Source organism: Stegostoma tigrinum, chromosome 14 (assembly GCF_030684315.1).
Source record: "Stegostoma tigrinum isolate sSteTig4 chromosome 14, sSteTig4.hap1, whole genome shotgun sequence".
In the NCBI taxonomy this organism is placed as follows: Eukaryota; Metazoa; Chordata; class Chondrichthyes; order Orectolobiformes; family Stegostomatidae; genus Stegostoma; species Stegostoma tigrinum.
The window spans coordinates 1068134-1084659 of NC_081367.1; the positions used below are offsets into that span (position 1 = coordinate 1068134).

Here is a 16526-nt window from a genome sequence, read left to right on the forward strand (position 1 = left end):
ACTACATCTCAGACACAACATTTACTTTCCATTATTTCAGAAGTTAAACGTTTAGAAAAATATCAAATCCATACGATTATTATGAAGCAGCGCAAAAAAACTTCAAATCCTGCTGTCAGTTTGAAAACAGACAATATTAAACAATACAATCAAAATTGGAAATGTAAATGCAGGACAGAATACCAAGTAATCCTATTTATGCTCACTGAGTACAGTTTTATCTTCCACTATTTTACCATGTACAGTGTTTGTTTTATCAATAATAATACACAATAATCCAGTTCCATTTCAAAGCACGATTAAGATTTAACTCAAGGCTCAGCTTGGCCCACAACTACAGTCCCTAATTATCTAATAAATGAAAGTCTTACTAGTGACTGGCGTTGCATTGTTGGGTGTATCAGCTCTCAAATACTGCGTGGTCTGCGTAGAAGGTTGTGACAGGCCCTGAGAGCTCCCACTCTCACTCATACTAACAGAAAAAGATAAAATTAGTGCATTACACAGAAGCAGTCAGGAAGTTCTGATCATATTTGCAATTTTTATGACCTCACTCAAACCTTGAAGTTATAACAACAAATTAGAATCATCGGATCGCAACATGGACAAGCATATATATGTACATGGAACAGTGTAGGTTAGATGGGCTTCAGATTGGTACGACAGGTCGGCACAACATCGAGGGCTGAAGGGCCTGTACTGTGCTGTAATGTTCTATGTTCTATGGTTCGAGCATAGATCGTCATTTGGTCCATCGTGTTCATGCTGACTTTCTAAAGGAGCAAATGATCCAGTGCTATTTCTCTATGTAACCTGTAACACCGCAAATGTCTTCCCTTTTCATTTGATCAAGGTTTGTGTGTTCAAATAAAGTCAATCATTCCTTTTATAGGAATGGGTTTTAGTTAGAACAAGTCAAATACAAATATTAAAAGGATTTTGGCCAAGTACACTATAAAGATAACTGGTGGTTCATTTTGTTGTGAAATGACGCTCCAGGACAAAGAACCAGAATGCGCCAGTACAACATCCAATCCTGGCAGAGAGATACAGAGAAAACTGAAATAGCATGCCTTCAAAGGGTGGCTTTTAGGGTAATAAAGAGTCTCAGAATCTGCAGCACGGAAACAGGCCCTTTGACACAACTTACCCATGCCACCAAGTTTTCAGAATTAATTTTATCCCATTTGCCAGTGTTTGGTCCATACCCCTCCATATCTATCCCAATCCATGTAGCCGGTTAAATGATAAATTGCAGTCTCTTTGACTGCTACCTTTGGCAGACAATTCCAGACACCACCCTCTGTGTGAGAAAAATGCCCCTCTGTACCTTTTGGAACTCTCCTCTCTCATGTTAAACCTATGCCCTCTAGTTTTAGAATGTCCTATCATGGGGAAAAGTTGTTGGCTACCTATTTTATCTATGCCCCCCCCCAAATGGTTTCCTTCGACCTGGGAAAAAAGTTGCAGCTAATCAAACTCTCCTTACAATGCAAAACCTTCTAATCCAGGTAGCATCCTAATAAATCTTCTTTACACACTTTTTAGTTTAATAATATCCTTTGTATAGTAGGGATGCATTTGGGAAAAGGAGCAAGTCAGACAATAATAAGATAACAAAGTGTGAAGCTGGATGAACACAGCAGGCCAAGCAGCATCTCAGGAGCACAAAAGCTGACGTTTCGGGCCTAGACCCTTCATCAGAGAGGGGGTCAGACAATAAGGCAGGCAGGAGCAAAGCAGAGAACGAGGTAGGACTGATAAATTAAACTGCATTTATTTCAACGCAAGAGGCCTGACAGGTAAGACAGGTGAACTCCGTACATGATTGGGAACATCAGCTGGGATATCATAACGATTACATATTTGGCTCAGGGATGGTCAGGGCTGGCAGCTTAATGTTCCAGGGTGCACATGCTATAGGAAGGATAGAAAGGGGGATGTATCATTTTTGACTAGGGATAACATTACGGCTGTGCATAAGGAGGATATTCCAGGGAGTATGCTATCTGAAGTTATTTAGGTGGACTGAGAAATAAGAAAGGGATGATCACCTTATTGAGATTGCACTATAGAACCACACCCATACGCTCACACACACACAATAATCATCAGGAAATTAGGAAGCAAATTGGGAAGGAGATCTCAGTTATCTGTGAGAATAATAGGTGGTAGTAATAGGGAATTTTAATTTTCTGAAGACAGACTGGGACTGCCACAGTGTTAAGGGATCGGATGGAGAGAAGTTTGTTAAATGCGTACAAGAAACTTTTCTCATTTTGTATGTGAATGTACCTACTACAGAAAGAGTGAAACTTGTACATCTTTTGGAAATTAAGGCAGGGCAAGTGACTGAGGTGTCGGTAGGGAAGCATTTTGGGGCAAGTGATCATAGTTCTATTACTTTTAAAATAGTTATGAAAAAAGGATAGATCTGATCTAAGAGATAAAGTTCTAAATTGGAGGAGGGCCAAATTTTAACTGTATTAGGCAAGAAGTTTGCAGGTAAAGGGATGGCTGGAAAATAGGAAGCCTTCAAAAATGAGACAGTATGCTCCTGTTAGGGCGAAGGGCAAGGCTGGTAGGGGTAGCAAATGCTGGATGACTACAGAAATTGAGGTTCTGGTAATGAAAAAGAGGGAAGCATATGTCGGGTATAGACAACGGGATTTTCAGTGAATCCCTAAGGGAATAGAAAGGCAGCAAGAGCACACTTAAGAGGGAAATCAGGAATGCAAAAAAGGGACATGAGATAGTTTTGGGAAATAGGGTTAAGGAAAATCTAAAGGGTTTCCACAAATACAATAAGGACAAAAGAGTAACTGGGCAAAGGATAAAGCCCCATAAATATCAGCAAAGGTGGCCTGTGTGTGGAACAGCGGGACATGGGTGAGACACTAAACAAATGTTTTGCATCAACATTTACTGTGAAAAAGGATATGGAAGCTACTTTGGGGAAGAACTTTGGGGAAATAAATAGTGATACTAGACAAAAAAGTGTCATTTGAAAAAAATATTAGAGGTGGTGGTGCTGAATATCTTTAAAAACACAAAGGTAGGTAAATCCCCGGCACTGGATCAGGTACCCTGGAGCTTTGTGGGAAGCTAGGGAAGTGATTGCTGAGCCCCTTTGTCGACATAAAAACCAGAATAACTGTGGATGCTGCAAATCAGAAAGAGAAACAGAAGTTTCTGGAAAAGCTCAGCAGGTCTGGCAGCATCAGTGAAGAAAAAAATCAGAGTTAACGTTTCAGGTCCATTGACCCTTCCACAGAACCTGAAACGTTAACTCTGATTTCCAGTAACTTCAGTTTCATCCGTAACTGAGGTATTTGTATCATTGAGAGTGGATGGAGACCTGTGACCAGTGGCGTTCAACAGGGATCTGTGCTGGGACCACTGTTGTTTGTGATATATGTAAATGATTTGGAAGAAGGTATGGTGGTCTGATCAGCAAGTTTGCAGATGACACTAAGATTGGTGGAGTAGCAGATAGTGACAGGGACTGTCATTGATTACTGCAGAATATAGATAGACTGGAGAGTTGGGCAGATGGAGTTCAATCCGGGAAAATGCGAGGTGATGCACTTTGGAAGATCAAATTCAAGGGCGAACTATACAGTAAATGGAAAAGTCATAGGGAAAATTGATGAACAGAGAGATCTGGGTGTTCAGGTCCATTGTTCCCTGAAGGTGACAACGCAGGTCAATAGGGTGGTCAAAAACGCATATGGCATGCTTTCCTTCATTGGGTGGGGTATTGAGTACAAGAGTTGGCAGGTCATGTTGCAGTTGTATAGGACTTTGGTTCGGCCACATTTGGAGTACACATTTGTGCAGTTCTGGTCGCCACATTACAAAAAGGATATGGATGCTTTGGAGAGGGTGCAGAGGAGGTTCACCAGGATGTTGCCTGGTACGGAGGGTGCTAGCTATGAAGAGAGGTTGAGTAGATTAGGATTATTTTCATTAGAAACATAGAGATTGAGAGGGGACCTGATTGAGGTCTACAAAATCATGAGGGGTATAGACAGGATGAATAGCAAAAAGCTTTTTCCCCCCAGAGTGGAGGACTCAATTACTAGGGGTCATGAGTTCAAAGTGAGAGGAGGAAAGTTTAAGGGAGATATGCGTGGAAAGTTCTTTACACAGATGGTGGTGGGTGCCTGGAACGCGCTGCCAGCAGAGATGGTAGACGCAGACATGTTAGCATCTTTTAAGATATATTTGGACAGGTACATGGATGGGCAGGGTGCAAATGGACACAGACCATTAGAAAATAGATGACAGGTTAGACAGAGGATCTTGGTCGGCGCAGACTTGGAGGGTTGAAGACCCAGTTCCTGTGCTATAATTTTCTTTGTTCTTTGAAAGTCACGAGTGGGGTGCTGGAAGACTGAACGGTGCATTCCAGGACTTTGTAGGAATGCAGGGAAAAAATTGCAGGGCTTCCAGTAGAGGTGTTTGTGTTATCAACAGCCATTAGTGAGGTGCTGGAGGGTGGCTAATGTGTCATTACGTAAGAAATGGCTGCAAGGAAAAGATAGGGATCTACAGACTGATAAGCCTGACTTTCAGTGGTGGATAAGTTGTCGCAGGGATTTCTGAAGACAGGGATCTACATGCTTTTGGAAAGGCAAGGGCTGATTATGGATACTCAGCTTAGCTTTGCGTGTGGAAAACCATGACTCACAAATGTGATTGAACTTTTCTCTGGATGATGTAGGAAGGAAGGTAGATGAAGGTAGACCAGAGGTTGTACACAAGTTGTCTACTTTTCAGCAAGGCCTTCGACAAAGTTTCACATGATAGACTAGTTAGTAAGGATAGATCACATGGGATCGAGAAAGAACTAGACAATTGGATACAAAGTTCAATATATGATGTCACATGTAAAATTTATGTCATGATGTTACTGCTTGGAACAGTCGATTCTGCAACAAGCACACATAAATGCTTGCCTGCAGTTGCCGGTGTCAACAAACACTACCATAAAGTAATGGGGAGCAATTTAATTTATGTAATCAAATCCCAATTTCAATTAAAACATAAAACAGGCACTGTTTGGAATAGTTCCAAATGTCACCTGACAAGAACATAAAATATTAGAGTGCAATTTTTCTACTAAATTCAATGCTATTGCAGAAACTTAAAATCTGTGATCCATGCCTGTTGAAATCAAATATTAAACAGAACAAAAACACTCACCTATCATTGAGTTCCACTCTTTTCATGCTGTGCAGGTGCAAAACAGCCAGTATAATTGCCACCAAGAATATGACAGCACAACAAACTCCCACGCTGATGTAGAATACACGGGTGGAGGTAGCAGGTGCTGTGTGTACAGCATCAACTGTGGAAAGTTAAACATAAGGATGGAATTTGAAACCGACTATTTATATCAAGAGAGTGCCACCACAGATTTGGAGTGGCTAAGTCCTACCTAACGAACAAAATTTTTTTTTTCTCTTAAATAAAGTTACTAAAATTGCTGATGGGAATATCTTTTATAGCGTATTTGGATTTTTAGATGATATTCAAAAGATTCCACATAACAGCCTATTAACTAAATTTAAAGTTCATAGAATTACTCACTTGACTAGAAAATTGCTTATGTGACAGAGAACAGGGAGCAAGGATAGTGCATATTTTAAGAATTTGAAGGATCTATCCCATGGGATCTGTGTTTCTGCTGCAAATGCCTACTACACTTATTACCAGCATAATTAGCACCAGGGAACGTAATACATGCTTAAGTCAATAAATGTGGAGCTGGAAAAGCACAGCAGGTCAGACAGTATACGAGAAGCAGTGAAGTCAATGTTTCGGGACAAAACCCTTCATCAGGGCTGGGAAGTGGGGGGGGGAGAGGAGGAGCCCAGAGATAAATAGACGGAGGGGTATGGGGCTGGAGGGAGAGTAGGTGGGATGGAGATAGGTGGGTGCAGGTAGGGGGCTATTGTAGTCAGTCACTGGGACGGGTGGAGTGGAAAGGTGAGTTAAGAGATGAACAGGTCAGGGGAGGACAAATTTTTAAGCTGGTGGGGTCAATAGTCAGGCCATTGGGCTGTAGGTATCCAAGCCATTGGCCTGTAAGCTCCCAAGACCAATGGCCTGAACATTGACTTTACCAGCTTCAAAATCTCTTCTCCCTAACCTGTCCATCTTCTGACTCAGAGATAATGGGAACTGCAGATGCTGGAGAATTCCAAGATAATAAAATGTGAGGCTGGATGAACACAGCAGGCCAAGCAGCATCTCAGGAGCACAAAAGCTGACGTTTCGGGCCTAGACCCTTCATCAGAGAGGGGGATGGAGAGAGGGAGCTGGAATAAATAGGGAGAGAGGGGGAGGCGGACCGAAGATGGAGAGTAAAGAAGATAGGTGGAGAGAGTACAGGTGGGGAGGTAGGGAGGGGATAGGTCAGTCCAGGGAAGACGGACAGGTCAAGGAGGTGGGATGAGGTGATCTTCTGACTCACTTGTTCGATCCACACTTCCCACTGACCAAACACAATAATCCCCTACCTGCATCATCAGCTTCGAAATATCAAGGGTTATAATCTCGAGATTCCTGCCTAAATCACATGCAAATTGGCAAAGGGATTCAAGAATAAGGGAAGTAAACACGTGACTAAGAGAGTGGTGTGGAAACAGGGGTTCCTTTCCATTGGGCACTGGCAACAGTGCTGGAACAGGACAGAACTCTGCGGTTGTGACAGTCTCCACCTGAACTGAGCTGGGGCCAATATCAGAGTGAAAAGACTCAACAGGACTTTAAGCTAGAAAGTGGAGGGGAAAGGGAAGGGTAGAACTTCAAGCATGTAACAGCCAATGGGAAACAAAGCAGCAGGTTAACATCTGTAGGGGTGAATTCAACTCATTGAAAAGGTATGAAAAAAATGAAAAGAAAGGAGAACTCAGGAGAGATTATGAAAGTTTCCAGCACATAAAACAGGACAGAGTGTTTGAAATGGGCTAGGAATCAAACTTCAAACACACTGGATAAATGAGTAGAGAGATGGTAAATACAGGAGTAAAGGTGTTGGCGCTGGATGTATAGAGTACATAAAATAAGGTAAATGGGCTTGCGGTGCAGATCAAAACTGTCATGTATGAGGTGGTGGGCATCACAGAGTTGTGGCTGCAAGGGGATCAAGACTGGGAGCTAAATATCCAAGGCTGTACATTCAATTGAAAAGACTGACAGGTGGGCAGAGGGGGTGGGGTCGCCTTAATAGTAAGAAAAGAAATTAAAATCAAGAACAAGAAATGAAGTACAGTCAGCTGATCCAGATTCTGTGTGGGTGGAGCTGAGGAACCACAAAGGTTAAAAAAACCATAATAGGAGTTACGTACAGGCCTCCAAACAGTAGTTAAAATATAGAGCACAAGATACACCAGGAGATAGAAAAGGCATGTAAGAAAGGCAAAGTTACAGTGATTATTGGGGGGTTGGGTTTCAATGTGCAGGTGGACTGGGAAAATCAGGTGGATTGCAAAAAAAGAATTTGTGGAATGTCTACGAGATTTTTTTTGGAGCAGCTAGTAGCAGAGCTCACTAGGGAACAGGCAATTCTACATTTAGTGTTCTGCAATGAGGTAGACTTGTTAAGGGAGCTTAGGTGAAGGAACCCTTAGGAGCCAATGACTATAATATGATAGAAGTTACTCTGCAATTTGAGAGGGAGAAGATGGAATCAGATGTAACGGTATTACAGTTGAATAAAGGTATATATAGAGACATAAGCTGACCAGAACTGACTGGAAGAGAAGGCTGGCAGGAAAGACAGTGGAACAACAATGGCAGGAGTTTCAGCAAGTAATTCAGCAGACATAGCAGAAATTCATCCCTAGGAAAAAGAAGTATATTAAACAGAAGATAAGGCAACTATGGCTGACAAGAGGGGTCAGGTACAGCATAAAAGAAAAAGAGAAAGTATATAATGTAGCAAAGGGCAGTAGAAAGCCAGAGAATTGAGAAGCCTACTAAGACTAACAGAGGACAATGGAAAAAGAAATAAGGAGGGAAGAGATTAAATATGAGGGCAAGCTAGCCAGTAATATAAAAGAAGATTGCAAGAGTTTCTTTAGACAAATAAAAGGAAAAAGAACAACAAAAAAGTGGGCATTGGGCCACTGGAAAATGACAATGGAGTAGTAGCAATGGGGAAAAAAGAAATGGCTGAGGAACTGAATAAGTACTGTGTGTCAGACTTGGCGGACGACACAGTAATATCCCACAAATTTGAGATAGTCGGGTAGTCGGCGGCGGGGGGGGGGGGGGGGGGGGGGGGGGCAGTGCAGAGGTCCATCAAGAAGTGCTAGAAAAACGGGAAGTCCTGAAGGTCGCTAAATAACCTGGACCAGGTGGATTACACCCGAGGCTTCTGAAGGAGACAGCTGAACAAATAGTGGAGGCTTCAGTGGTGATCTTTCAGGATGCATTGGAGTCAGGGAGAGTCCCGGAGGACTGTAAAATCGTTAATGTAACCCTGATTAGAAGAGGGCAAGGAAAACGATGGGCAGTTATAGGCTGATTAACCTGACTTTGGTCACTGGTAGGATCTTGGAGTCCATTGAAAAGGATGAGGTATCTGAATATTTCAAAGTGCATGGTGAAATAGGGCAAAGTCATCATGGTTTCATCAAGGGGAAGTCATGCCTGATAAATCTGTTAGAATTCTTTGAGGAGGTAACGAGCAGGTTAGACATCTAACAGCCAATAGATGTTATCTACCTGGACTTCCAGAAGGCCTTTGACATGGTGCCACACAGGGGGCTGCTGAGTAAAATAAGGGCCCATGGTGTTAGAAGCAAGGTACTAGAATGGATAGAAGATTTATTGTCCAGCAAAAAGCAGAGAGTGGGGATAAAAGGGTCCTTCTCAGGATGGCAGCCAGTAACTAATGGTGTTGCACAAGGATCAGTGTCAGGATCGCAACTTTTCACTTTACGCATTAATGACCTAGATGAAGGAACTGAGGACATTTTGGCTAAGTTTGCAGGTGATACAAAAAAAGGTCGAGGGGCAGGCAATATTGAGGAGGCAGGGAAGCTACACAAGGATTTAGACAGGTTAGGAGCATGGGCAAATAAGTGGCAGATGGAATACAATTTGGGAAACTGTGAGGTCATGCACTTTGATAGGAAGAATAGAGGCATAAACTATTTTCTAAATGGGGAGAAAGTTCAGAAAACTGAAGTGCAAAGAAACTTGGGAATCGTAGTCCAGGATTCTTGTAAAGTAAGCTTGCACGTTGAGTCAGTAGCTAGGAAGGCAAATACAATGCTGGCATTTATTTTAGTGGACTAGAATATGAAAGCAGGGATGTACTTCTGAGGCTTTACGGAGCTTTCGTCAGACCACATTTAGAGAATAGTCAGCAATTTTAGGCCCCCATGTCTCAGGCAGGATGTGCTGGTCCTGCAGTGGGTCCAGAGGACACTCATGAGATTGATCCCAGGAACGAAAGGCTTAATATATGAGGAACATTTGACAGCTCTGGGTCTATACTTGATCAAATTTAGAAGGATGAGGGGGGATCTGATTGAAACTTAGAGAACACAAAATGGCCTGGACAAAGTGGACATGGGGAAGACGTTTCCACTGACAGGAGAGATTATGAACCAAGGGCACAGCCTCAGAGTAAAGGGAAAATCTTTTAGAAAGGAGATGAGGAGAAACCTCTTCAGCCAGAGAATGGTGAATCTATGGAACTCATTTCCACAAAAAGCTGTGGAGGCAAGGTCATTAAGTATATTTAAGACAGAGATAAATAGGTTCTTGATGGTCAAGGGGATTTAGGATTAAAGGGAAAAAGCAGGAGAAGGGCGTTGAGAAACTTATCAGCCATGATTGAATGGCAGAGCAGACTTGATGGGCCAAATAGCCTAATTTCTGCTCGTGCCTTGTCTCACACTGAGACTAAAAAACAATGTGAAGGGCAGAGGGAATGGCTGGGAAGGCATGGTTCCGAGCAACAGACTCAGAGATTATCTTTTTGGCTGGTCAAATCTTGCTTCTCCTCAATCTTCTTTTTCCGGGTTCCTTTTGCTGCTGGTGACCGGCTTATACTTATGAAGGTCTCTGACATGTTGGTTAAAACCCACAGCTTACAGCAACTGATGAGGGAAATAAACTGGCTGTCTTCAGGCTTGAGGTGATTTTTACTGCAGAGAAAGGAGAGCTGTTTCCTTTGCAGGGTTTCAAAAGCTTCTGATGCAAACATTCACATTCACAAGCTGTTTAGCCTCTGGACAGATAATCACAAAATTTGTGGCAGGCATAAGGCCTTTGTTGTCAAAAAATGGTCACCACTCACAAAGTTCTAAGAATTTAAAATATAGTGGATTGTTCAGGAGTTTTAAAAACTAAGGGTGGTACAGAGGTTAGCACTACTGCCTCACACAGCCAGGGACGCAGGTTTGATTTTACCCTCGGGCAAATGTTTGGAGTTTGGACATTCTCCCTGTGTCTGAATGGGTTTCCTGTGGGTGCTCAGGTTTCCTCCAACAGTCCAAAGATGTGCAGGCTAAGTGGACTGACCACGCTGAATTGCCCATTGTGTTCAGGGGTGTGTAGATTAGGTGGGTTACAGGGGAATGGGTCTCAGTGGGATGCTCTGAGGGTCGGTGTGGATTGTTTGGGCCTAAGGGCCCGTTTCCACACTGTAAGGATTCTAAGAATATATCCCTTGGCTCTAGCTAGGCTGTAACTAGAATTCCTCCATTGTTTGAACAAACAGCAGCGTAAACAGCACAATCAATGTTTGACAATGAAATGTGAGGCTGGATGAACACAGCAGGCCCAGCAGCATCTCAGGAGCACTTGAGATGCTGCTGGGCCTGCTGTGTTCATCTAGCCTCACATTTCATTATCTTGGATTTTCCAGCATCTGCAGTTCCCATTATCACTGAATCAATGTTTGACAAATTTGCTTTTAAAATTTGCAGCCATCATTCAATCCCTTCGCCCATTCAAAAATACAGAAAACTTTTCAAAATATACAACTATTACATAATGAATGTGTTTTACTTTAAACACACATTTCGTTCCCACTTTCAGTCTTTTGATCAGAAAATAAATATTTCATATATGTACTCTTTGTAACTAAGTTTCTGTTATAGCATCTAGACATGGAACTAACACACCAAAAAATGAGTAACATTTCAAAACCAAAGATTTGTCTTCTAATTTAAAGCAGCAAGTATGACCTGCTTAGTATAAAGCAGACCCTATTTAGGTCAGCAATTAATCTAGCTATTAATATTCCAGAATATCTTTTCCTAGCTGAAATGATTCTACCAATTTCCTCAAAAGATCAAAAGTATATTCTGTCAAATTACAGCTGGCATATTTACAGCAAGCTTATTTTTCTAACGTCAATAACTTGATGCATTTCCTTCAAAAAACATCTGGTACATTTGTAGACTGAGTATTTACAGAAATGAGATTTCCAATTGTTTATGGTTTCAGGGAAATATGTATTTGTCTATATCAATTTTTTTTCAACAGTCAACCCTCTCCCAATCATTACTTACAAGCAGTTCGTCCATCTTTGCTGCTGTTTTTGCCTGGGTACATAGGAGATTTTTCTTCCTGTTCAGGCTCTAAATGGATTTAAACAAAAGCTATAGTCTGTGACTTCACTTTAAAATAAAGAAGTCATTTATGAGAAAATGCCTGCAGATTGGGATACAAAATACTTTGTTGTTTCCAATTTGCAGCTGACCTGCAGTCTTAAGGCTTCCAAGTAAATGCTGCTATGAACTTGCAATTCCACACTGAAGTACACACTGCTGAAATCTCACATCTTAACAAATCTCAACTGGAAAGACAACCTTTTAAAACAGTATGATAAATTAACAGTTAAAATCGCAAAAGCTAACAGCCATTTAGCCCATCAAGTCTGCTTGAATATTACTAACAAAATTTCAAGCCAATTCCAATGTCTCCCTCACAGTCCCGTATAAAACTATGCCTTTTTCTCTTTCTAGCTATTTATCCAGCTTCTTTCAAAACCACTACATCAACTGACCATGTCAAACAATTTCATGTTCCATGAATCATTTATATAAAGAAATTTCTCCGAACCTATCCCTAAATGATAAATTTTAAATGAATGATGGCACAACATGAACTCCCACTCACAGGCACAATTAAAGCACAGTGGGTAGCAGTTTCACCTCCATGTTAGAAATTTATTGGTTCAAGTCCCACTCCATATGGTCTTATGAACTCAAAAACGTAAGCTGACAGTCCAGTGAACAACTCAAAGCGATATCATCAAATGTACATCTTTCAGACGAGGTATTAAATCAAATCCTGCCGTTCCTTCAGAACACAAAAAAATCAACTGGTTGTATTTATGAAGAACTGGAGGGTTACAGACCCTTCTCTCCTGACATGCCAATCTTTATTTTGCCTGTCTTGAGTACTGTGCCTTTCTTAAAAACAAGGGCCTTGCAACCAACAGCTTATAGTCAATGACTGCCTCACTTTTATGTCTCTAAATTGGAAATGTGTAATGGTAACTTTCCTGTAAATGTGGCCTTCATACCTGGCTGTATCTTTCACATTTCCCACCCAAACACCACAATGGTAGAGTGGCTCTCAGTACCAAATCACTTCTTAGTTTGTCCTGCCAAACCTCTGGCATCTTCTCTTTCTACTCTCTTGTCTCTTATTCTCCACTATTTACACAAGTGATAAACCAGACATCATATCAAAATGTCTTCAATTCTTTTCTCTCAGGCCACCAATTAGCTCACCTAATAATCACTGCAATTGTAATAGTTGGCATTACAGCAGTCAAAGCCTTACCTGACATCCATCCCAAATCTTACTCATGAAGCCAACAATTCATTTGAAAGTTCAAGTTAAAACTAAACTGCCAGCAAGAATTTTAAAAACATTTTTCACTGTTTTGATCCAATAGCACATTAGTGCTATCTGAGTAATGTTCATTGCCATTCTCCTCCAAGGTTCCGGAACTCTGATGCCCTCCTTCCGATGACCTCCCTGCCTGCATTTTTGGACTTGAATTATCACACATAGGGATAGAATGTTCAATGTAGTAATGCAGAAATAGCAATGGCTCCGGGTGCAAGAGACAATTATCATAGTTTTTTTTAAATTAACATCTGTCTCTATCAAAGAGTGAATGAAGTTAAGTTTTACATATACCATTACAAGTAAAACATAAAATACAAATAAAAAATGAGAAATGGAGTAGAACAGCATACTGAACAATGCATTATGGTCTTTATATTATCAAAAAACAAAATATAACAGTCAGTGAAAGTTGTTCATTGTGTGGATGAGGTATGATTTGGGCTATTCTTAGATCTTGTTGCTTTTTCACCTTAATTCAGTTAATTGTTTTCAGTTCTGTAGCAGGTAGTCAGTAAAAGCTAAAAAAGGGGTGAAGTTTGGAGTTTGACAACAATATCAAGAAAGAATGTCATGGTGGTAATGTTTATTCTCGAGTAAAGATCTTCAGTATTTCCAAACTCACGCTAAATTCATTTTGCCCATCAACCTGCGGGTTAACTCAAATTGTTCCTATTCTGACATTATATAAATTTTAGAAGTTTTCAATTTCAATCTTGGCCTCATCTTTGTAATTTACTCCAACCCTACAAATGTCAATATATCTACATTCCTCCATTTCTGGTCTCTTACACATTCTGAATTTATATCACTGCACCAGCGACGACCATACCTAGGGCTCTGAACTCTGAAATTAGCAATCAATTGAAACAGGGGATTCTCCAGTCAAAGGCACAGGCAGACATTTCTGCGGCCGACAGCAAGACATCTGAATGGTACGTTGCCTCCCTGGTGCCAGGATCAGGGTTATCTTGAGACCATGCAGAATGCTCTCAAAAGGGAGAGAAACCAGCAGGAGGTTATACATGTTGGAACCAATGACACAGGGGGTAAAAAAAAACATAATGAGATGAGATTTCACAGGTAGCTGGGCAAGAATTCAAAAAGGAGGCCCTTGAGGGTAGTAATATCTGAATAATTCCCAGTGCCATGAGCTACTAGGGTAGGAATAGGAGGATAGAGCAGATGAATGAACAGCTTGGGAGCTGGTGTGGGGGAAGAAGGGTTCATATTTTTGGGTAATTGGAATCTCTTCTAGGATAGAAGTTACCCATTTAAAAAGGATGGATTGCACCTGAATTGGAAGGGGACTAATATAACAGTGGGGAGATTTTCTAGAACTGCTCAGGAGGATTTAAACTAGTGAGGGGGACTGAGGGGGAGGGATGTGAACCAGGGAGATAGTGGACCAGGAGGAAAGAGATCAGTCTGAGACTGGCTCAGTTGGGAAAAGAATCATGCCAAACAATTGGGGCAGGCAGGAACAATACAGAGAATAAAGTAGGACTGATAAATTAAACTGCATTTATTTCAATGCAAGAGGTAAGACATGAACTCAGGGCACGGTTGGGAACATGTGACTTGGAAATCAGATATTACAGAGGCATGGCTCATGTTGGACAAGACTGGCCACTTAACAAGACTGGCCACTTAATGTTTCAGGGTATGGATGCTATAGAAAGGACAGAAAGGAGAGCGGAGAGAAGGGGGAAGAGGCGGTTTTGATTTGGAATAACATTATGGCTGTACTTAGGGAAGATTTCCAGGGAATATATTATGTAAAGTTATTTGGGTGGAAATGAGAAATAAGAAAGAAACGATCGCCTTATTGGGATCGTAATATAGACACCCCCCCACACCCCCCCCCAACAGTAGGCAGCAGGAAACCGACAGACAAATTTCTAAGGAGGTCTCAGTTTTCTGTAAGAATAGTAGAGTGGATATGGTAGAGGATTTTAACTTTCCAAAGCCATAGCTTAAAGGGCTTGAATGGAGAGGAATTCGTTAACCGTGTACAAGAAATTTTTTTGATTCAGTACGTGAATGTACCTACTACAGAAGGTGCAAAACATGACCGACCTGTGAGAAATAAGACAGTCCCCCATTCCAGCTCCCAAGCTGTTCATTCATCTGCTCTATCTTTCTATTCCTACCCTAGTAGCTCATGGCGCTGGGAATTATTCAGATATTACTACCCTCAAGGGCCTCCTTTTTGAATTTTTGCCCAACTTCCTGTGTTCTCTCCTTTATAACTCATGACCGACCTATGGGAAACCTGTTGGGGGCGGCACGGTGGCTCAGTGGTTAGCACTGCGTGCAGTTTGCTCATTCTCCCCTGTCTGCGTGGGTTTCCTCCCACAGTCCAAAGATGTGCAGGCGAGGTGGACTGGCCATGCTAAATTGCCTGTAGTGTTCAGGGGTGTGTGGATTATGGGGGGGATGGGTCTGGGTGGGATGCTGCATTACGGCGGCGTGGACTTGTTGGGCCGAAGGGCCTGTTTCCACACTGTAGGAAATCTAATCTAATCATAATCATAATCATAAGGCAGCACAGGTGACGGATGTGTCAGTGGGGGAAGCACGCTGGAGCCAGTGACCATAATTCTATTAGTTTTAAAATAATGATGGAAGAGGATACACCAGGATTAAACGTTAAAGCTCTAAAATGCAGGAAAGCCAATTTTGACAGTATTAAGGAAGAACTTTTAAAAATTGATGGTGGGGGGTGGGGGGTCATGGGCAGTGAATGGTGGAGGTAGATGTTTGCAGGTAAATAGGCAGCTGGAAAATGAGAAGTTTTCAAAAATGAGATAACAAGAGTCCAGGGACACTACCTTGCTGTTGGGATGAAGGGCAAGGCTGATAGGTGTAGGGAATATTGGCTGATGACAGATATTGCAGGTTTTGGCCAAGATAAAGAAGGAAGCATGTGTCACGTTTACACAGCAGATATAGAGTGAATCCTTAGAAGACTATAAAGACAGTATGAGTACACTAAAGAGGGAAATCAGGAGGACAAAAAGGGGAGATGAGATAACTTTGGCAAATAGGGTTAAGGAGAATCCAAAGGGGTTCTACAAATACATGAGGGACAAAAGGGTAAATACAGAGAAAATAGGGCACCTTTAAGATCAGCAAGGCTGACAATGTGTGGAACCGCAAGGTGTGGAGGAGATACTAAACGAGTAGAGTTTATTTAATGTTTTAGAGTTGATTTGTAGCTTGGGTTGTGGATGTTGTGGTTGGTTTGCTCACTGACCTGGTTTGTTGTTCTACAGATGTTTTATTACCCTGCTGGGTAACATCATCAGAGCAGCCTCCAATGAAGCGCCATTGTGTTTTCCTGCCTGTTACTTAAACTCTGGTGTCCATTGAGCTGGATTACCTCACTTCCGGTTTTCCTTCATAATGGAGTCGATTTCTATGTGTTTGTTGATGGCTTTCTTCATGGAGTACCAGGCTTCTCAGAATTCCCATGCTTGTCTCTGTTTTGCTTGTCTCAGGATCTTGGTGCTGTCCCAGTCAAATTGGTGGTTCTCCTTATCCATGTGAATAGAGATGAGCGAGTATTGGTCATGTCTTTTTGTGCCAATTGATGTTTGTGTAACCTTGTCGTTAATTTCCTTCCTGTT

The 16526-nt window shown here is 41.7% G+C and overlaps 1 protein-coding gene across 3 annotated transcripts in view; it reads right to left on the reverse strand.

Moving 5' to 3' along the window:
* Positions 1 to 16526, reverse strand: part of ryk (receptor like tyrosine kinase) — a 375194-nt gene that overhangs the window by 295327 nt on the left and 63341 nt on the right. For 2 of the 3 annotated variants that reach the window (XM_059650939.1, XM_059650937.1), the window contains exons 5-7: positions 11544 to 11612; positions 5209 to 5353; positions 372 to 472 (exon numbers count right to left, since the gene is read on the reverse strand). In XM_059650939.1, coding sequence (XP_059506922.1) covers positions 372 to 472; positions 5209 to 5353; positions 11544 to 11612 — 315 coding nt within the window. The remainder of the gene's footprint in view (positions 1 to 371; positions 473 to 5208; positions 5354 to 11543; positions 11613 to 16526) is intronic. The other variant, XM_059650938.1, reaches the window with a different exon arrangement.